We start from the raw sequence: 23,154 nt of genomic DNA on the forward strand, positions 1-23,154 counted from the left end.
GGCTGCAGCTGCAGCTCCATCAAGAGGGTCTTGAGACTACGAATTCATGCATCAGACTCGGTCCGTTTTCAAAGCGGAGGCTCCTTTCAGGTGCATTTTGTTCCTCCAGTTATCTAGCAGGGTTTTATTAAACAAACACCGATCATGGCAAATGGGTTCCTTTCGTGCCACAGATACACGGGTTGGAGGGCAGAAAGTGAAGAAAGGAGAGTAGTGATGCACCAGGTAGGCGGAGGATATGCAGCTGAGTGGGACCGCAGCACTGAGTGGGACTGCAGCACTGAGTGGGTCCACAGCACTGAGTGGGACCGCAGCACTAAGTGGGACTGCAGCACTGAGTGGGTCCACAGCTTTGTCCTCTGTCCAGGCACAGCTCCGGGATGCCCTGGGAGAGGTGGTGGAACAAAGCCAGGGTGCTGCTCACCTTTCTCCTGAGCACTTGCTTATAGCAACTCTAATTTTATTTCCAATGCTACAGAAACCACGGCTTCACCAAGTTTTTGGCCCAAGGATTTGAAACATTTCTTCACTTGGTGGCATAGATTAAATTTTCATTATAGCATTTTTAATGTAATAAAAAAATATTATGTTGGGGGCTATAGTCAATGTTTTCTTAGTGTTTTTTCATAGCAGTCTTGACTGTTACGGTCAGAGGCAGCTAGAAATAGAACTTATTACCTGTGAAATACAAAGACAGGTTGAAAATTGAGTGTGCAGGCTTGCACAAGTGAGCAGGGTTAGTCACGTGTTTGTCGCTAAGCTATCATCCTCACTGGAATTCCCACTGGACCCTTAAACAAGTCCTGTGTATCCTTCACTGTTATTTTGCACCCCATCATGAGGCTTTGATCTTAAATACTTGCAATTTGCAGAGTATCCTGAATTTATAGGTGAGTGTGTGTATGAATTTATAGGTGAGTGTGTGTATGAATTTATAGGTGAGTGTGTGTATGAACTTATAGGTGAGTGTGTGTATGAACTTATAGGTGAGTGTGTGTATGAATTTATAGGTGAGTGAGTGTATGAATTTATAGGTGAGTGAGTGTATGAATTTATAGGTGAGTGAGTGTATGAATTTATAGGTGAGTGAGTGTATGAATTTATAGGTGAGTGTGTGTATGAATTTATAGGTGAGTGAGTGTATGAATTTATAGGTGAGTGTGTGTATGAACTTATAGGTGAGTGAGTGTATGAATTTATAGGTGAGTGTGTGTATGAACTTATAGGTGAGTGTGTGTATGAACTTATAGGTGAGTGTGTGTATGAACTTATAGGTGAGTGTGTGTATGAACTTATAGGTGAGTGTGTGTATGAACTTATAGGTGAGTGTGTGTATGAACTTATAGGTGAGTGTGTGTATGAACTTATAGGTGAGTGTGTGTATGAATTTATAGGTGAGTGTGTGTATGAACTTATAGGTGAGTGTGTGTATGAACTTATAGGTGAGTGTGTGTATGAACTTATAGGTGAGTGTGTGTATGAATTGAAGAAGTGCAACATACTTTTCACTGAGCCCATCTCCATGCTCCCAAATGTCAAACGGCAGCTTTGCTTCCTTGGTTAGGCGATTTCACGCTTGCAAACAGCTCGAAGCTGTCGGTGAAAGTGAAACACAGAAAAGTAATCCTGGAAAGTGTCTGCAAATCTCAGTGTAGAGCATGACACTCAGGTGCTTTCATCCCGTGCTCCTTGGCCCACGGCGGATAGTCCATGAATGTATTTGGGGGTGTGGTCTCCCTTGAGCTTCTCCATAACACGCTTCCCCTCCATTTCTTTCTTGTAAGCATGGTGCTCAGCAGTGTAGTTAGGTGTTTGGTATGAGATGCTTTCAAACTGTGGAGACCGTCGGGTGCCTGTCAGGTAGATTTAGATGCCACTGAGCATCCGTGGTGCTGGACCTGGGTTCACTTACTGTGTGGTTTTGAGCAGCACTGATCCAGACCTGGCCTTCACTCACTGCATAGTCTTGGACAGGTCATTTAAGACCTTCCAGGGCTAAATAGTAATAAGTAGATTTGTTGAGTAGAAATGTCACCTATGAGCCGGGAGGTGGTGGCGCATGCCTTTAGTCCCAGCACTCAGGAGGCAGAGGCAAGTGGATCTCTGTGAGTTTGAGACCAGCCTGGTCTATAAGAGCTAGTTCCAGGACAGGCTCCAAAGCTACACAGAGAAACCCTGTCTCGAAAAACCAATAAATAAATGGAAATGTCACCTATGTTAACCACATGACACCCTTCTTATACAAAATTTAGTCAGAATTCAAGTTCATCTAGTGCAAAATCCCACCTAACAGTGGAGTTAAAAGAATTACTTTACTTGGAAGACTTTTAAAGTATATATTTTACTTACCTGTAGGGTTTGTATATAAGCTATTTACTATGGAAATGAGGGATTTATTGAAAACATTTTTGTTTAGAGGAACAGGTCAGACACTTTTGAATGCACCAAAAGTTGAATGCGTGGTTCCCAGCAACAATGAGAATGATTTACAGAAGTAAGGTTTGTTTAGATGAGAGAGTTCAGAGTCCTAGAGTGATTTTAGCAGGCAGCAGCAAAATAAATAAATAAGCTGTGTGCCCAGAAGTAGTGAGGACATAGCAGGAAGAGGGATCGTGGTTGTGGAGTCTTTTCCTCTCCTGGAGAAAGCCTTCAAGGCTCAGTTGTGTTTGTGGTGAAGGCTGGGTGCTGACCTGAGATTGTAAAACTTGATCAGTAGGTCCCAGGTACATGGGTGAAGGAAAAAGCTTGTAGATTCAGATACCTTTATTCAGATAAATACCAGCCAAACGCAAGCCAGAGCGTGCCCAGGGGCAGCAAGGCGTGTGTTGCATGTGCACGCGTGCGTTGCATGTGCACACGTGTGTTGCATGTGCACGCATGTGTTGCATATGCATGCGTGTGTTGCATGTGCATGCGTGTGTACGCCTGCGGAGGGAGACCAGAGGTTGATAATCTGGTGTGTCCTCTATTGCTTCCCTCTGTTTGTGAGACAGGCTCTTCCTATGAATGTGGAACTTGCCATTAGGCTAGACTGCCTGTTTAGGGAGCCTCTGGGAATCTTTCTGTTTGTGTTCCTTGCTGCCCCCAGCATGCCTGACTTTCAGTGGGTTTGGAGTTTTGAACTGAGGTCCTCATATTTGTGCAGCAAGCAGTGTACCCCCTGAGCAGCTCTGCTGTCTGGAACTGCTGAATCTTAAGCGTGAGTTCTTAGGCCTTTGACTGGCCACTTTGATTTAAACCATAGTTTTGTTTCTTATAAAATCTGTGTCTCAGCCTCTGTGCCACACTGAGGGCTTATTCCTTCTAAGCAGTTCTCCACAAATATTTCCCTCAGATAAATGTCTGGCGATGCTAAGGTTTTACAAAGTTAATGGCAGTAAGGCAGACGGGGCTTCTGAAGCTCCGTTAACAGCACGCCGCCCTTGGCCTGCCTAGCTGGGCAGCAGAGCAGTGGGAAGAGAGCCGTGCCTGTCATTCCGTTTCCAGTTAGCCTTTTTCTCATCCATCAACCATAATGGCTTTGGTCAGGGAGCACGGTGACACCCGATGGCCGTTCAGAGTGGTGTTGCTGTGAGATGAGCAGTGGAAAATGGAGCCTGCTGTTGGTTTTCTCCTGTTACAAATGTGGGCCGAGGGAGGAAGCAAGATTGTGTAGCTCTAGGAATTATCATCAAAATCAGTCACCCAGAAGCACTTACCCATTGCTTCTTTTATCTCCCAAGAAAACGGCTTGTACTGAGATCTGTAAACTCCTCCAAGAAGTGATTTTTGGCCCCAGAGTGCTGAATCAAGTGAAATCCAAGTGTTTGATTCAAGTTGTGCAGAAAGCTCAGGAAAGTTTAGAACCTGGTTGCCAGGCAGGTGAGAGAGGCCTATCCCGAGTCAGCCAGCAGGGCCTGTGCTCCCTAGAGAAGCCCCTGGAGGAGATAACTCGGCTACTTAACACCAGCTGAGTTAGGAGAGGAGTCAGGAAGCAGGCTGGAGTCTGGGGTGAGTTCAGAGTAGGCTGTGTGAGGCGGAGGAGGGCTGTGCCTTGTTCCCGGGAAGAAGGAAGGGGCCACAGCCGCAGTTTCCGTGGATAACGCACTAGCTGGTTAGAGCCCTGTGGCTCTGGGAACATGTGAACATGATGACTGTTCTTAGGCCCCGTGTGACAATTGTACCTCGTGCACAGCAATGGAGCAATGCTGTAGAACTTGGGAAATGCAAAATGCACAGCTGGGCCGGCAATGTTTCTGAAATAAGACAGAAGGAGAGAAATAATTCCTTTGAAAGGATAGGCTGGGACGTGGGTGTTCCTGTCTGTCCATCTGTCTGTCTGCAAATTAAGACCTGCCTTGGAGATGTTGTGATCTCTTAGGCTGGTAGGGCTCACCTGATCAGATGAACTGGCTTTGACCCTGGGCCCCCTGTGAATAGCTGTGATTTTTCAGACATAAGCTTTAGCTGCTAAGCTTTGGTAATTTAGTTTATAGGTATTAGAGGGACCATGCAGACCTGTAATGAAATGTGGCTTTAAAGACTGGGGTATAGGGTGTAGCTCAGGAGCGGCCCTAGGTACAATCATTGACAATGCCATTAAGTTTTATTCTCTTGTTGCTGTGGCTTCGTTTGTAAAATTTTGTCTTAATTGTGAGAACTTAAAAAAAATCGTATCTAAGCTGGGTCTGGTAGCACATGTAGCCCAGGCTGAGATGGAAAAGTCTTGGGTTCATGGTCAGCTAGACCTGGGCAAGGGCAAGGCCCTGTCTGTCTTAACTCCTAACTTCCCAAGAAAATATTTCCCTGTTTCTAAAGTAATACCCAGAGCTTAATTAGATAGTGTATCTGTCTATGATTTTGTTTTTGAAAACATTAAAAACAAAAACAAAAAACCCTGACACCCGTGGCCCCCGGAGAGATAGCAGGTGTGAGTCTGTTAGTCACACCATTCTTAGTGTCAGGTGCTGGGTCCTCACTCTGGGCAGGGCCAGGAAACCTGAACTTCTCCCAGTCATTTTCTTTCTGCCTGGTGTTTGCCAAACCTTTGCCTTTCACAGGCCCATGCCACCTGCAGTAGAGCAATCTGTCACCCAGAGGCAGCCACTGTCCTCTGTGAGGGGCACTAGGAGGTGTCGCTCCATTCTCCAGTTGAAGCCACAATCGCCAGCTAGCAGTGCCGCCGATAGCAACCTCTTTACTCCCATGTCCAGCACCTCAGACCTGCGTTCCACCTGCCGTTAAATGTCGTAGTCTGCCAGGTGTAAGGGTGCAGAGGACTTAATAGATCCTGGCTTATAAAACAAACATTCTAGGGTATTTGTAAGTACTTTGAATGCCGTGAATGAGCAGTGCTGTATGATGCAATTGGAATACGAATTCAACAAACATTTCTTAAAAGCCTCCTGTGTCCCAGGAACTATGCCTGGGAGCCAGATATAAAGACATAATTGGTATAATATTGACAGTTACTTCTGAACTTTTAACAGAGGATGTGCACAACCGGCTAACCAGGATGTTAATAGACCTTCACAGGCAAGGAGTCATGTTTATAGGGTGGAAATGTCCCCAACTAACAAAAGGCGTGCTTAGCCATCCCCCCTCTCACAGTGGAGTCCAAACAATGCTGGACACAAAATGCCTTCTTGTGTCTTCCCCTTTGCTCTTTAGTCATCAGCTGTAGTGGAAAAACTAATGCTTCGCCCCTGCATAGAAAATCTTTACACGCAGCAAGAGCTGTGAGAGAAATTGACGAGGATTTTGTAATTCTAGTCCCTTTCAATTAGCAACAGATGCTGCAGGGAGAGCTTGCCTGTGTGGGAGCGTGGGACTAATGCTTCCCAGCGCTAGCTGAGGGTTGCTGCAGCAGGGGGAAGATGTTCTTTCCCTTGGTTCGCATGTCACTAATGACAGATGGCTTGATGAAGCCACCTTGCTTTACTATCGAAGTGCCTCACTTATGCCTGGCTCCCTTGTAAGAACTTAGCAAAAATCTTGACTATTTTAAATTTCACAGAATATTTTAAATTTTAGAAGAATTGAATATGCCAGTTCCCCCCCCCTCCACTGTAACAAGTATGTGCATGGTGCTTAATTTTAAGTTAATGAAATTTTGCCTTTATTTTTTGTATCGTTTCTCTCTGATCCTAAAAGTTAATAGGTTTTTCTTGGTTGTTTTTCCAAGAGGGAGTTTTAGGATCCCAAAGAGCCAGCTATTCAGGGCTGCGGAGATGAGAGGGTTCAGTTGGTATGATGCCTGCTGCACGGACAAGGCTTGTCTGGGTGCAGTGGCACTTGTCTGTAACCCTAGCACTGTGTATGGGGTGGAGGGAGGCAGGTGGATTCCTGGAGAACCCTGGCCACCCTGTCCAGCCTAGGTGGCCCATCTCAGGTACTTTGAGGATCTCTCTCAGAAACTAAGTGGAGAGCACGTGAGGAAGACTGATGTCCAACCTATCACCTGCACACACGCAGGCGTACACTTGTGACACACACACAAGGTCAGACTCTTCCTTTTAATTTTCTCTTCCAGAAATTAAAACATTTACTTATGTCCTGCTGTCTTAGAGGAAGCTAGCAAGGACAGCATGCTGCCGGGAAAGGTTATGGAATTGCCCCTTGAAGGCAGTTTAACATCTTTTAAAACTAAGGCAGATTCTGAATTTGGGATGCTTGGAAGATGCAGCTGCCCCATCTCTGTGGCGCTTTGTGGGAAGGTGGTTTTCACTTACAGCTCGAGTGGGCTTAACCTGCCTTTGCTTGTTTTCAGTTTTCAGCAGAGTTTCAGCTGTCTTCGGTTTTACTTTTGACTTGAGCCTTTGCTAAACCCGGAGTTCAAACTGCATAGTGGGGGGTTGCAGGCCTGGTCTGGCAGGTGTGCAAGGGTGCCAATTCTGCATTCAGTTATGTATCCAGTGTCTGCAGATCTCCTCAGGCCTGTGAGTGTGCACTGGGCTGTGTGGAGGACCGGGTCTCCTTTTGTAAACAGACTGGTGTCCCTTGAACTCACGATGTTTCTGCTCTAGCCTCTGAGTGTTGGGATCATAGGCCTGCTACCCACATAGGTTCAGAAGTAGTCTGCGCTTTCCACGTCTGCCCCTTTCTGTCTGTCTCTCTCAGGAGCTTCTTTGTGTAGTTTCATCTCTGGACTCAGTGAAACACAGTCATTTTGGGATGTGAGAAGGGGCCTCAGAAGACAGGCAGTCACGGGCTAAGCAACTCTCATTCTGTGTTTCAGCCTTGGGTGATCACATGGCTAAGACTGCGTCTTCATTAAGGTTTTCTATTGCTGTGAGGAGACGCCATGATTGTAGGGGAAGCTGTAGCCACGCCTTCTTAGGGGCTGGCTACAAGAGTACCTGAGGGCTTGTGAGGGCGTGGTCAGAGTGAGTAGGGGGACTGCGTTTTCGGTTTCGGTTTCTCTTTGCTTCTTGCTGTACAGACTACCACCGGCTGGCTGGTTCGCTCTCTAAGTAAGGCTTTTCCCTATTAAATACCCTTATATTTCTACCTGACTCCGTATTGGTAATTACCTACTATACATGACCATGGCAACTCTTATAAAGGAAACATTTAATTGAGGTGGTGGCTTAAAGTTTCAGAGGTCCAGCCCATCGTCATCATGATGAACATGCCAGCGTGCCGGCAGACATGGTGCTGGAGCTGAAAGGAAGGGTCTTTGCAGGCAATAGGAAGTTGACCGATAGTCACGATGAGGGAAATTTGAGCAAAGAGACCTCAGTTTGCCCCTTCGAAGACACACTTCTCCAACAAGGCCACACCTCCTAATAGTGCCGGATTTGTGTGTGCCCCTATGAACCATGATGGTTTGAATCTTTAGTGGGAATTAAGATTCTATACTGAAGTTAGGATGAGAATGGATTGTATTAAAATGAAATTCTAGAGTTTATTAACACTTTCAACATGCTGGATGCCCTTATCATTGTTCCTTTTGTGGATGAGCTGAGATATAATTCAAGCTGCCCCAGTCTTTGTGCTGTGAGATGATGGCGACACACCTTCGTGGCACAGGTTGTCAGTGGGTTCCCAGGGGAGGAGGGAGGTGGCATGGTGGCTGGGCTGGCTGGGGTGTGTGTGGACAGAGACGGAGACTGAAGCACTCTTGTTCACTATGGCATTATCCACTCCTTGGCATCTTAAGTTAATGGAGGGAGGAAAAGCCGTGTGAACAACTCATGAACACTTTTGAAAGCTCTTTCCTGGAAGATAGAATTAAAGCCACTAGAGGTGGGTGGAGTGGAAGAGACCAGTGTCCTCAGTGTAGAGCAGTGCTCACAACACAGAGCCAGAGCCCAGTCCTTTAGCTCTACAACACACAGACAAACACCTCTAATTCTTTGATGCCACTGTCTTGTGTTTTTGAGAGGAGAACCTAAGGATTTTTGGGGGGAGGGTGGGGTTTTCACTGGTCATTTTGCTCTGTGCCTGTGAGGCCACTGTACTTATGGTGAACAAGGACATCACCCAGCCTAGGAGTTGCAAGCCAGGGTGGAGCGGTGCTGGGGCATACAGGAAGTTAACACCTTGGGGACCATAAGAAAACCACTTTGAAATTGGCAGAATGTCCTCTAACATGCTCCAAAGAACTTTCAAGATGGAGTTAGTCTAAAAGGCTTCCCAGCTTTCCTGTTACACTGCTTTATGTGGTATTCTTTACAGTCTCTACATTAAAATCTTAGTGAATCCTGTGTTGGAGCTGGGAGTGTGTAGGGTCTCGAATCCAGTGCTGCTGTCCATGTGAGCCTCTGGCTGGTATGTCCATCTCCCATCTCATGATGGGAGAGCTGGGATTATGAATGTCAGCCACCACATCCAGCTCCCTCTTTAGGAACATGAGTACCAGGCTCGTGCAACTCTTACCTGCCGAGCCACACTGGCCTGCAGTCTGTACAGTAGTGAATGTATTAGCTGTCTCACAGCTGTCTGTTTGAACCACTGCCCTCACTTTGTGCTGGAGCTTCAATGTTTTTAAGATTTTGCAAGTAAAGCAGTTTTTTTTTGTTTGTTTGTTTGTTTGTTTTTCGAGACAGGGTTTCTGTGTGTAGCTTTGGAGCCTATCCTGGCACTGGCTCTGGAGACCAGGCTGGCCTCGAACTCACAGAGATCCCACCTGCCTCTGCCTCCCGAGTGCTGGGATTAAAGGTGTGCACCACCAATGCCTGGCAAGTAAAGCAGTTTTAGAGCAGTGTGAGTTTTGTGGTTTGATAACCACAAAAACCCCACTTTCTTTTTAGCAATGTAATTTCGTATTATATATTAAAAATTTTAATCTAGGAATAATTGTCTTTCAAGGGTATTAGAAAGGCAACCAACATCATTCATTCTGATGATTAGGAGAGAGACTTTGTTTAAAGCCTGTGAAACAGAAGTTCAGTGAGAACTTAGTTCACTTGTTCTAACATTTCAGCCTCCAGCCGCCAGAAAGTTCTTCTTTGTATCTTACCTACATGCAGAACTCTTTGTTGTAGATTAGAGTCACCTAGGAAACCAGGCGCAGTAGCTCGTGATGTCAGCTTCACATTAATCAGCCCCTGCTTGATACTACGAAGTCATTTCAGAGTCTCTCGAGCTACATTGATGGATCTAAAACTTGATTTTCTCCCTATGGGAAAAATCGCATCACTTTACAGTTGTCCTCATGCGCCAGCCACTCAGGTTAAAAAGCCCACACAGTGCGGTGGCCTTTATATTGTGGTGGCCTTTATATTGTTGTACACAGGTTCTCCAGTGGCCGGCAGTCTTTCTGAAACGTTTTCAGGGGCTGTGCGCCAAAGGTGTGGTTGCTGGCTCCTGGGCTGTGGGGAAGTGGCTGGGCTCCATGGTGCTAATCTTGTCAGTGAGTGACCCACTCTCGGAGGGCTGACGTGATATTATTTGGAAGGTTAAAGCATGTGATGGCAAAGTGTGTCTTGTCCTCAGCCTCTCTGTCTCTGCTCCCCGGTCTCCATGAGGGTTTGCTTCATTTTGAAGCCATAAGCAAGGCAGCTTGCCAGCCTAGACGGGAGACTACAAACCATGAGCCAGGGCAAGTTGCTCCTCCCCTGAGTGACCTGAGATATTTTGTCATAGCACTAAAACTGGCAGGGGGCCCTCGTACCTTTAGAGTCTGGAGCTAGTTGAGTCAGAGGGAAAGGAAGAGATGCACCCGTGACAGACGTGACGATCAGGGAAGGATGGAAGAAGAGACGAGGAATGACAGTGTCAGGCGCCAGGGCACAGTTCAAGAATGTCACCACTGTGCCTGTGCCTTGTGCGTGGTGGACAAGCTGCTGACCCACAGAGGTGGCAGGGGATCGGCTTTGCGGCTGCTGTGTTGGGTCACATCCACAGGACCACGGCCACTCACCATACACAGCCTGTCAAACCCCTGGTTGGTGTGGCCAGGGATTTGAGGGCATTAAAGCTGGTGAACCTCGCTCTTGGAGGACTAGCTGGCCAAGCCCACAGCACAGAGAGGATATGCCAGGTCTGTCTGTGCAGGACCTGGGAATTCCCACCCAGGGACGTCTTGGACTGTGGCCTTGTGGAGTGTGTTACACTAATGGTGCAGGCCCACCTCAGTAAGCCTGCAAGTAGAGATGGGCATGGCTCCAGTCTGGAACTCCTCAGACAGGTTGTGCGATCCTAAAAGGCATTTTCTGACTTCCACATTCTCTGAGCTGGCTGGGTCAGCATCCTGCTGCTGCTCACAGAAAAGATGATGTCTCTGTCTTCATAGGTATTCCATATATGTGTGTGTATGCATATATATATATTATGAATTATTTAACACACATACATACATACATACATACATATATGTACACACACACACACACACACACACACACACACACACACACACACGTTAGCCTAGTAATGTGGGCTATTGTGTGACTGCTGTGCCATTACTGTGACACTAGCCCAGTATAACAGCGTCCCTGCATGGGAAGTGCAGAGTATTGCTAGCACATTCTAAATGGGTGGCTGAACTGTCCCTTTGGCCTTGAGTTCTGAACAGGTAAAAACCTTAATTAAACTAAGTAACACATGGCTACCAACTCTATGCTTTTTTTGTTTGTTTGTTTTGTTTTTGTTTTTTTTTTTCAAGACAGGGTTTCTCTGTGGCTTTGGAGGCTGTCCTGGAACTCACTCTTGTAGACCAGGTTGGTCTTGAACTCACAGAGATCCACCTGCCTCTGCCTCCCAAGTGCTGGGATTACAGGGATGTGCCACCAATGCTCGGCCCTCCAACTCTATGCTTAAAGAAATGGAACAGAGGACAAACATACATTCCCTATGGGTGCTGGCAGGGGGACCTGTTTTAAAGTCACATTATTTACCAGTGTGTCAGAGTCTTGAGCATTTGGGCCAATATAGAGCCTAACTTACGCTGCTTCTATGTCCATACTGGTTGATGAGATAGACTGAGACCCTACACAGAAGTCTGATTACATCAGTGTGCCTGAGCAAGACACTTAGATGTTACTGAATGGCCAGTGAGATGCCATGCAAGGATTCTGAACAGAGAAATGGTGTAAGCCGTTGTGTAGACTGGAAGGAAACATGCAAAGGGCGATGATATTTGATTGCAGGCCTGTGACCATTTCCTCTATTTTTCTAAGGCTTCTGGGAACACACACCCTGGCTAACATTTCTAAGAGCATTTTTCTGAAGGTAGCAGTGGCTCTGTGTGTGGAGGTGGGGGTGGTACAGCTCTGAAACAGAGCCCCCAAGTCCTGTGTCTCCTGAGGGCTGCTGAATAAGGTGTGAGTTGTGGAGCTTAGAACAAAATTTAACCCACTGACCCCCAGATCAAACTCACCTGATGCAGAGGAGATCCGAGACTCATGCCAGGCCTTCAGTGTCTGGTCCAGCCTTCTAACAGGGAGCGTTAAGTTTGTAGAAACTGTGGAAGGATTGCACATGGTCCCTCCCTATGCCAAGTACTGTCCTGCAAACCTGTTTTCTCATCATCTCACTCTGCCCTTGAGGTTTGTATCACTGAGATGTTTGTGCAGGTTGATGAATATTAAAAAGTGTCACCATCCCAGAGGCGGGCCACTAAAGCATTTGCCAACTCTCTCACCCCATGCTCTTTAATCAGAATTCTGTTGTTTGAAAACAGTGTGCGTTTGTACTTCGGTTCCATGTAAAGATGTCATTCAACAGGGCTCTGTGGTGTGCATGTGCTTCACAGTTTACACACAGTGCCAGACGGATCCTGGTCGTTCAGGCTACGAGGACAGTAGTTGGCAGGAGCTGAGGTCAGGCCATAAGGGAACGGAGGTTGTGATTCTGTATGGAGCACTGTAGGCTGGAAGGGACTGTGGTGGGGGTTGACTTATGCTAAGGCTGTTTGTTTGGAGTCCCAAAGAGGCGCCCAAGGCTGCTGAAGTCAGTCCGTATCTGGTGCTTTGCTGGAGGGTGCATCGCTGCCCTCACCCCTTGCTTCAGGGGTGAAGCTGGGTGCTCTGCAGGGTGTTGGCTGAAGCCAGAGCCCCTATGCCTGCTTCACTTGCCTTTCAGGTTGTCACTAACCTTCTAGAAGCTCCTGAATATTCTGTCTCGAGTTGTAGGCTCCCTGCAGCCAAACAGTAGTGAGCTGCTTTTGTTGGAATGGTGTCAGAGGGCAGATACTGGCAAGGTCTCTGGACTAACCGGCCATCACTATGAAGGAACAAGGTCTCAAGCGGGATTTAGTGGCTACAGCCTTTTAGTTGGTGCTCGTATGGAGCAGCCTAAAGGATGGTGCTTCAGAGTTCCTCCAGGATGAACAGGTAGAAGTGTAGTTTCTGGCTCTCCCAAACCCCTAGCATTTCTGCTCGTGGTTTTAAACAGTATTTCTTCTGCATTTCAGAATGGGTGGGTTTGCGTTTCACAGGCTCCCTCTTCAGTGAAAGAAACAGAGATGACAGGAGAGGGTAGCCTTATCCTGCTCTTCTTATGTGACATTGGATGGTGTGTGCCACCTGGCTTCTAATGGTAATTAATATAGGCATAGGTATATTTGGAAGGGCCTTCTGGTTACAAGGAGCCTTTATTGCTAAAACAAAAGATGGTTTGAAAGCAGAAATCAGCCGAGCTCCCTTGAATGTGAAAGAGTGCTGATCTGGTTGGTTCGTAAAACTCAAGTACAGCATCTTGAAGGTGTCCTCCGTCAACTGAAGAACAAATGTCTCCATTTAATGTATGACTGTGTCGGGGAAAAAATGCAACCCCAGTAGGTGACCAAAGAGAAAAGCGACTTTCAGGGGTTTCAAAGCCCAGGAGTGTTTAGTATTTGCTCTCTCAGCATTAACAAGGTCACCTTGCTAATACATGTTAATTTCGAAAGTTTAATTGACCTCTGGAATTTTAATATCAACCTTTTTTGGTGTGTTTAGAGGTTGGAGCAGTCACAGAAGAAACTGAAGCTTGTGATTGGTGGAGCCTGGGTGCTGTCCTCTTCGAACTTCTCACTGGCAAGGTACGCAGTGACCTCGACACCTAGTGCATGCATCCAGATGCCACCCTGACTCCAAGTCACGCCTGCTAGCCTTCCTGTAGTCGTCAGATCAGGGCTGAGGGAAACTTCAGTGTCAGGACAGGCAGAGGAATTGATTAAGATTCGGATTTTTTAAAAATCATGCAGCACTGAATAAGTTGATGGCAACCCTCTGCCGTGCCACAGCTACCTGGGAAGAGACTCGGCTTCCCCTTGCCCTCCCTGCGACACGGAATCACATCTGTGGGGGTCGTGACAGGCGTGTGCTGGAACCCTCCAGTTCTTTCAGGTTCTTGTCTGAAGTCAAGGGGATTAATTTTTTTTAAATTGCTGTTGATATTCAAGGTAACATCTTTTCTCCTATACGGTACATTTTCCCTGTCTGCCTGTTCTATACGGGGACAGAGAGTGTACTCTCTCTGATTAGAAACTTTTAAGCATGATGCTTGAGGTCAAGAGACCTTAACTGAGTTTTGTGCCCGTCGCCTCCTGGGAAGAATCTGGAGGAGAAGGATCGTCCCACTTTTGTTAAGTGTGTGAATTGGCGATGTAAGATCACTGTGAAGCACTCAGTGGCTGATGTTGCAGTTAAACTGTAAAATGTAGCCATACGCAAGTTGAAGCACTGACTAACAAACTCTACACCAGAGAGATTTTTAAGAACATTAGTTATTTCAAAGCTGTCGGCCCACTCTTTGGAGTTTGTGCATTATTTAAGCTTTTCTGTTATAACCCAGTCCCTCAGTAACAAAGGAGAAGGGTTGCTTGCACAGGCCTGTGGTGTGAGCATGGCGGCTGTCAGCTGCTTTGCTGATGCCCTCTAGGCCCATAGCCTAATCTGCCTGGATGAGGCTGTGCTGATGTCTGTGCCTCCAGTTTAGGCCGTGGCAGCTCTCTGTAGTTGCTGCCGTCTGCCCCAGGATTGAATAGGGTGTGATGTGACTGGGATAAGAAATGTAACTGATTGACTGTTGCAGACACTGGTGGAGTGCCACCCAGCAGGAATAAACACCCACACTACTTTGAACATGCCAGACTGTGTTTCTGAAGAGGCTCGCTCACTCATTCAACAGGTAACTGAATCGACCTCCTGGATAAGTCCCTTCAACTTGCAGATTAGCAGAGCCCACTGCAGTAAGCCATTAAGAAGTATTTGGGACAGGAAAGACTCACGTGCAGTCACATTCAGACTGAGCACGGCACATTTGTGGGATCAGAGGAAGGGCTGAAACTGGTTGGTACTAATTTTTATATTAATTTGGGGCTAATATTGAGTCAGTCCCATCTGCTTATGGAGTGTCAGATCAGATTGCTTTGGACTTGTCTGGGACTGCCCTATTTCCCTATTGTATTATGTAGCCATTTGTTGAGTGATTTCTCCACTCGTTAATTCTCATTTGCACAAGGAGAAGGGTTATCACATGTTGTCAAGTCAGCCCCAGGTCCTCCTCCCCTTGGTGGGACTGGAGCCCTATGCCAGTCTGTATAGTTCTGGTGGCTTTGAGAAAGACTCTGCTGAGAACTTAGGTGCAGCATGTCAGAGGTCTGGGCTCCCGTGAGCTGCTCCAGCTAACTCTCCTCTCCTCTATGTAACAACACAGTGCAGGCCCAGTGACCAGAGCTTTCTGGGATGAGGGTTTGGTAGTGTCTGTGTGACTTTATAGCTAGGCAGTCCTAATGAAAACAATTCAACATCCCAAATGCTATGAAATCTAACCTTTTTGAGGGCCCGTGTATACTCAGGGAATCTAAGGGTTCAGGATATCTGAGAATCTGTTCAGATGCAGGCTCCTCACCTCTGCCTCCATCACCCTGAGGCGGGGGTCCAGCTGAGGGAAGGTGCTATGTTGTACTGTTTGTTGTAAGGGGCTCACAGCATTGCAGACTTTATACTTCCATGGAAGTCATCAAACAAAAAGGCGATTTAAAGTGGATATACCAAGCAAACTGAAATTATTCAGTGAATATGGATGTTTTGAAATCAGGGAAAATAAAAATTAAAGAAAAAAATGAGGCATATGGAGAAAAAAAAATCCCCTCATTTTCTCCTATAGAATAATTTTGATTGCATATGGCAGTACTGTGTGCAAGGAAGGCATGGTGCTGAAGGTGTGGGGGCTGTGGAGGGACTCAGACAGGTAGACACTACCTCAGAGCTCTGCAAGTCAATATAAGGGGTCCTGGCGGTGCTGTTAGGACCTGTTAGGAAAGCTGTATGGACTGCGTGTTTTTCTGCTGGGCCTTGGCATAGTTTAGTAGGACAAGGGTAGATATGGGGAAAGTAGCATAGGGGGACTGAACAGTGACAAGAGAGGTTGACACAGCGTGATGGGTGAATTTAGAGTCATAGTAGTTGGTGCTTTCTCACCGATGCCGTTGTCATGAACAGAGGGTGGAAGGACCCAGCTCTTCTATGATGTGCTATTTGCTGTGGTGCAGAAAAGTGAAAGTGTCATAGCTGAATTAATTTGCCCAACACTGTGAAATATAAAGAAATGTGGCTGTGGGCTGGGAATGTGTTTCAGTTGGCAGGGTGCCTGCCTGGCATGTTATAGAGCCCAAAAGTCCCTTCTCAGACCCAACAAAAGCAATGTGATGGCACATACCTGTTGTTAAGGTCATTCTTGGTTACTGGTAAGTTGGGTCTAGCCTGGGATACATGAGATCCCACCTCAAAACAAACATACAGAATTTAAAAAGTGGGGGGGAGGAGAAGGTTTGGGAGACAGAGGAGGAGGAAGAGGAGGGAGGGGTGAGGAGGGAGGGGTGAGGAGGAGGATGGGGAGGGGTGAGGAGGGAGGGGTGAGGAAGAGGATGGGAGAAGAGGAGGGAGAGGAGGATGGGGAGGGTGAGGAGCTGAGGGGTGAGGAGGTGAGGGAGGATGGGGAGGGTGAGGAGGGAGGGGTGAGAAGGAGGATGGGGAGGGGTGAGGAGAGGAGGAGGAAGAGGAGGGAGGGGTGAGGAGGAGGGTGAGGAGGAGGATGGGGTGAGGAGGGAGGGGTGAGGAAGAGGATGGGGAGGTGAGGAGGGAGGGGTGAGGAAGAGGATGGGGAGGGGTGAGGAGGGAGGGGTGAGGAGGAGGATGGGGAGGGGTGAGGAAGAGGATGGGGAGGAAGAAGAGGGAGGGGTGAGGAGGAGGATGGGGAGGGGTGAGGAGGAGGATGGGGAGGGGTGAGGAGGAGGACACCGTGGGAAGGCACAGTGTGCTTAGGCACAGACACTCCGGGCCTTGATGTGTAGTGTCAGAGAAAGCCACGTACAACCACATAAGACACTCCGTTCTAGCTGCTTATTTGGTTCCATCTTCTTTATTGTGGTGCAAGGGAGGAAATAAAAAAGTATTTGTGGAGGAAGGGCAAGGGACCCTGCATAGAAATTTGAAAGCCGCGTGCCAGATTGCTGAAAAGCAATAACCAAGAGGAAACTGTAAAGCCAACAAGAGAGAGACTCACCTCATGGGAGGCCATTAATGCTTGGTTTCCCATTGAAAACAGCAAAGAGCAGAGGGCCCTAGAGTAGCATTCATTATATTGAGGTGAGGTATCAGCCTGTAATTCATAAAAGTTTTTTTTTTCAGAAAAGGTGTAATAAGGACACTCCTGGATAAAGAATGCCGAAGTAGCTCCAGCCATGGACCTACATGCCAAGAGCTAGGGACTCTTGGGGTGTCGGGATGGTGGCAGGTTGGGCTCAAGTCTGAGAACACTGTGAACAGTGCAGTGGTAGAGAGAAGTTCACAAAAAGTCTACATATGTTTTTTTCCCCCATTTATTTCCCCTATGTGTTTCAAAAAGTACAGACACATGTAATGACAATTATGAACTGGTGCTGTTGGGTTTCTGACATGTGTAGACACGGTGTGCACACCGTGCTCTTTGTGTAAGTCCCTTCTTCATCCCTGAATTCAAGCAACATACACATATATGTACATAATACATATATATGCATACATATATACATACTTGTTTTAATTCCAGGCTGTCTGGGCAGCTCAACCTCTAATCCCAGCACATGGAATGGAAGGTTGAAACAGGAGGATGACCATTAGTTTAGGGCCAGCCTGGGCTACATATTGAGTCATCCCAGGCCAATTTGAGTCACAGTATGAGCTGGAAAGGGTTGTGTGTACACGTTTTTCTCATCACTCTCTCCACACTGCAGGCAGGAGCTGTTTGCATGTTGGTCACATTGTGCTGTGGGTTAGAGATACCTGAGATGATTGGACGTGCACAGCAGGACATAGATTGTCCAGCACTGTCAAGGGCTTGAGCCCATGTATCTTGGTGTCCTGCAGACTCTGGACTGTACCCAGCAGTGGGCCACGGAGGGGAAAATCCCTGCCTGTCACTGAGTTACTGCAGCTGCTCAAGGAACCCTGGGAACACTCTGAGTGAGCGTCTGTACACACTGAACAAAGGTCTTTAAAGTGCCTGGAAAAGTACATGGGACAGCTTTGAGTTCAGGTACAAGTGGGTTAAAGACAAAGGTGAAGGACAGGTAAACTGTGCACACAGTCACCTGGAGGGCTGGAGTGACACTAAAGGTCAGCAAAGTGGACATTAGGGCAGGGGTTTGCCAGAAACTGATGGCATCTCAGGAGAAGATGTCAACACAGGAAAATGTAACCAGTGTAACTAGCGACAGCCCCAAAGTACATACAAAGACTGACTTGAGAGGAAAAATAGTTCAGCAATGTAGGTAGTTAGAGACACCAGCAGGCTACAGGGGACACATGGACTGGTACAGCAGAAGGCTGGGCAGTGACTGCAAAGTGTACACGTCCACCACGTGCACTGAGAGCATGTGCCATGTACACAGAAACCTCCGTGATTAGCAAGGCCGCAATCCAGCTGTGTACTCTGACCACAGAAGAGGAATTATCAATCGATAACAGACAACAGGCACGTCAGAGGTTCAAGGTCATCCTTGGCTTCACAACAAGTTCTAGGACAGCTTGGGCTGCAGTAGATCCTGCCTCAAAAAACAACTTGAAACAAAAGACCCCCCTCCCCAATCCCCAAAGAATCAGCTAAATCCACAGTTACTTGGGAATTAAAGCACATATTTACTTCTGTGTAACTTATGGGTCAAAGAAGAGATCATAAGATGAGTCACAGCCCAGTATTAACGGAATGGAAGTAGAAACACACATTGGGGCTCATGGAAGGAGCTGCACCAGTTGTCACACTCGAGTTTACACCCCTGCGTCTACAAAATGAGGAGACCTAACCTCAGAGTCCAGCCTGTACCTTAAGACACTGAAAAGAACTGGGCATGGCTCATGCCCATAATCCCAATACTTGGCAAGCTGAGGCAGGAGAATTGCCAGGAGTTCAAGGCATGAGTCCCTACTTTAAAAAATGAGTAAATACATACAGAAAAAGAACTATACAAATAAAGTAAACCCAAAGCCAGCAGAAGAAACAGAAAGCAGTGAGAGAGAAAACAAAAAAGAAAAAGAAAAGGAGCTATACTTTGAAAAGACTGGTGGGGTGGGGAGACGCTATCCGACTACAGCGTACACAGGCAGAGACGCTTGGGCATCTAGACCGCTCTTAAGGAACGCTGGTCAGAACTAGCTAACCCTGCTGCAGTCCTCAAGATGGCAATGCGCTTTGTACAAGTGCTTGGAAATTAATACTCACTTGCCAAACCACAGTGAACTAGGCCCTACCCTCACTTCATACCATATGCAAAAATTAACGCAAAGTAGCTCGCAGGCCTTTGTGGAAGAGCTAAAACTGTAAAATCTGTAGAGGAAAACATGAGAAAACACTCATGGCCTTGGGCTATGGCAGAGCTAATTAGATATAACACCAAAAGCACAATCCATAAAAGGAACATTGATAAAGTAGACTTCATTAAGATTAAAAAAATGCGAGCACTTCAAAGATATGTGGAGGAGGTAAAAACAAGCCACAGGCTGCGGAAGATGTTTGCAAACCGCTTGTCCATGCTTATGTTCAGAATGAATAAGGAACTCTTGTCACCCAGCAAGACAGACAACTGAGTTTGAAAATGGGTGGATGTGAGCTATCTCAGCATAGCCTCTATATGAATGGTTGCCAGGGCACACAACCATGATCAGTGTCATTAGTCACTGGGGAGTGCAATCAAAATCACAGGGAGATGCCACTAACCTTCTAGAGCCGCTCTTATGCAAGGTCAGAGGTTGCTGGACAGAAAACCCAAAGACCTTTCTCATCGCTGTTGGGAATGTGGACAGGTAGAGCCACGCTGGGAAAGTTTGCCAGTTTCTTAGTAAGTTATATTCAAACCTGCTGTGTGAACGAACAGTTCTTACCTAGGAATAAACTCAACTGGAAACATGTCCTCCTGAGGAACGCACACCACTCTTAACAGCAGTGTCATTCAGTACCATCTAGAACTGGGGACTTGGAGGCCCACTAGCCAGTGAGTGGACTAACAGCAGGGGAGGCACCGGGGACTGTTGATCAGGAAATAGGCCAGGGCTTGCCTCCAGATGGTTCAGTCCCACAGGCGCTGTGCTCAGTGAGGGAAGAGTGCAGGGGCTCACTTAGCACTGCATTCCATAGATTGCCCAGAAAGGGCAGGCTCAGAGACAGTGGCTGCCGTGGGCCAAGGTCTGGGGGACATAAATGTCACAGAGCAGCTGCCAGGCTTTTCAGAGAGGTGTAAGGCTGGACTGGATCCTACACAAATCTAAGTTGATCACAGACTGTTGACCTGTGGCGTGCAATAGATGTCTATATAGTAGATAAGTTGTCCATACTTAGTAAAGCTGTTAATACAAAATGTGAGGGTGCAGGAATGTCTCTGGCACACTCTCCGAGCATGTCCAGGACCTTCATATGGTTGTACACAATTACTTTTGATTTTTCACTGTTAAAAATCTGACTACCTATGACATTACTTGCTTGTTTTATACACGATTCCTAATTCTGAACAAGTCATAACCTATTTCATTCACTGGACCAAATTCCTTCACCAAATGCAGCAGCCGTGCCAGAGACAGTGGTTTGAGGGTTCGGAGATTTGCTTGTTCAGATCCAAGCTTGTGCCGTCCTGATGTGTTGTAGTAGCTAAAGAACTGAAAGACTTTGTAGGGCTCCTAGACTCCTGAGTCATGGAGAAAGTAGCTACCTCTCTTGGTCTCCTCATCCTGTTTGAGGATGAGGAAGCCCTGGTGAGTTACTCAGGGCCATGTTTGCAGGTGTTGACAAGGTTGTCACTCTGCTGGGATGCTCCACAAGCCCACAGCCAGACGGCTGGTTGGCCATAGATGGCCTATTCATCGCTTGGTTGAATCCTGAAGCCCTTCCCTTCCACAGCCTGTTTTCCTCTCGTTGCTACTGTGTTTCTGTCACTCACAGAATCTCCCGTTTCAGCTCTTGCAGTTCAACCCTCTGGAGCGTCTGGGTGCCGGAGTGGCTGGTGTCGAAGACATCAAATCTCACCCATTTTTCACGCCAGTGGACTGGGCAGAACTGACAAGATGAGCATCGTGTGGAGTGTTCTTCACGAGATGGAGCCCCTCAAGACAGATCTCCAGGAGTATCTAGGCTTCGGTCACCCTTCAGCGGGTGCACCAGAGCCTCGGGACAAGGCCTTAGAGGAAGTGATGGGTCAGGGGGCTAACAGAGTCCCTTCCACCTGATGTCTGGACGAGAGCTTGAGAGCTTGGTGAACCTTGCCAGCAGCTGTATTGCACTGGCCCTCCCCAAGATAAGATGTAACTGGCCTTCAGGGTTTCTGGTGTGTGGCAGACATGAATGAGAATGCCTGTGCAAACACCTCTGCTAGGAGGCTGTAAGTGTAGAAGGGAGATTTTGGTGGCAGCTAATGGTGCTTCTGTTATACAAGACTGTTTTTCACGATTAAGTCGATATTGCTGAGTAACACACTAAATGCGCTCTGTGAACAGTGCCACCAACGGGCTGACGATGTGACAGGGAATGCCCAGTGCTGAGCAGGGCTAGGTTGTCTGAGGAAAAAACACTCTGGCCGGCCTCGGACTTGCTGCTCGATGCTGCTAACTCTGCAGGGCTCGACGTCTGTCCTCCAGCTCCTCTCTCCCCTGCTCCAATCCCGCATTCTCTGCTCATTCTCTCAGATTCCGCTTTAGTCTTCTGTCAACACACAAAGAACAAAAAAGGGAAGGGGTATTTATTCCCCCAAACTGTCAGTGTAACAAGACTAAGAAATCATGATGTAAAATAAATGTGGTTGAAACTTGTATGGCTTCTTTATTAATAGCTTAAGATTTAAAGGTTCATTTTGAAGGGTCCTTCCCCCCCCCCCCGCCCCCTTTCTCCTGAGGAAGGTGGACAGTTTTTTCTTACTGTGGCTTGGTGTATTTGTTTTCCTTTGGGCTGGAATACCGGGACCCATAGTCTGTCATCACAACCCAGCGCGGTGATGTAGGGCTGAGCTCCTCATACTCTGGGAGAGAACCAGAGGTTCACTGGCTCACGGTTACTAATGCCGCTTCTTCATTTTGCTAAGGTAGTGCGGCTGCCACCGTGCTGTTAGCCAAAACTTGCAGATCCTTAAAAGTGTTTGTCAAATTTCACGAAGAGATTACAGGGCAAGGCCACCAGAAATTACTGAAACTCCCTGTTCTTTCCTTGTTGTCATTGTGCTTGTTTGTGTTTGTTGTATCAGAGATTAGACTCAGAACCTTGTGCCCCAGTGCTAGTCAAGCAATGTCCCATTGAGCTTCACTCTAGCCCCTGGGTTTTCTTTTTGTTCTAATCCATGTGCTTTTGAGTCTGTGAGAGAGGCTACCCTGGCCCCAGGAGAATCTTGACATCCATCTGCTGACTTCCAGGTCTCCCGTCAGGGTAAACAGAAGCAGAAGTGTTTGTGGGAACACAGGAAATGTGCAAGCATTTTCCCTCTTCTATTATTTGCCCCCTTCCCCCTCTTCAGTCCCCTTATAACCCAAAACCCAGCTGAAGGGCTGTGACAACACCAGGTTGGGATATAGCAGGTCACCAAGATCAGACCTCAGTCAGGATGACATCAGTCTGGAACTGGGTTTGGCTCACCACCCCCTGGCCTCATGACAGGAACTCATGCAGGTGAGACACGGGAGGACTGACTTCCTGTGTGGGCCGGTAGGAAGTCTGTGAGCAGGCCAGTGCAGAACTTCCTTCCGGAAGTGCCCTGTGACATAAAGTTAGGACTGCACAACGAAGGTGAAGGGCCTGCCCTTCCCTGTGATTTGGGCCCCAGGACTCGAAGGGCAGTAACATAAACAAACGGTCGCCATGTCAGTTGGTGGGCATATTCCCACAGCCACAATCTCTCTTTCTGCGTGTTTGATTGGGGCTTGTACTTAGCATAAACACACCATTCACGTTGGACACAAATGATTTTAGAAATAAGACTGGGTAAATGGCTGTGAGAGAAGCCCATCTCTCATGCAGTCTCTGTACATGCTTGAAGTTCCAGTGGTGTGAGACTGGCTTCCGCTGTAGTTCCTATTTTGATGGCTCAAGTAGAGAGGGTTGGAATATGGGTCAAAACCATAAAAGAAATTACCACTTAGTATTTCAAATGTTTTTTTTTTTTATTTGAACTAGAGTAAGAGTAAATTTTGTCATTTTGAATATGTGTGTGTGATCATAAGTGCATGCGCACATGCGTGTGTAGGTCAGAAGTCCGCACCAGGTGTGCGTCTTAGGGTTTCCATTGCTGTGATG

At 47.2% G+C, this 23,154-nt stretch overlaps 1 protein-coding gene across 1 annotated transcript in view; it reads left to right on the top strand.

Moving 5' to 3' along the window:
• The window catches only part of Rps6kc1 (ribosomal protein S6 kinase C1), a 124,423-nt gene extending 102,740 nt beyond the window's left edge, over positions 1-21,683 (top strand). The window contains 3 exon segments of the mRNA XM_027418705.2: positions 13,365-13,447; positions 14,443-14,538; positions 20,836-21,683. Of these exon segments, the coding sequence (XP_027274506.1) occupies positions 13,365-13,447; positions 14,443-14,538; positions 20,836-20,946 (290 nt within the window). The 3' untranslated portion in view covers positions 20,947-21,683.
• Positions 21,684-23,154: the final 1,471 nt, after the last annotated feature.

This window comes from Cricetulus griseus, chromosome 5 (genome assembly GCF_003668045.3).
Source record: "Cricetulus griseus strain 17A/GY chromosome 5, alternate assembly CriGri-PICRH-1.0, whole genome shotgun sequence".
In the NCBI taxonomy this organism is placed as follows: Eukaryota; Metazoa; Chordata; class Mammalia; order Rodentia; family Cricetidae; genus Cricetulus; species Cricetulus griseus.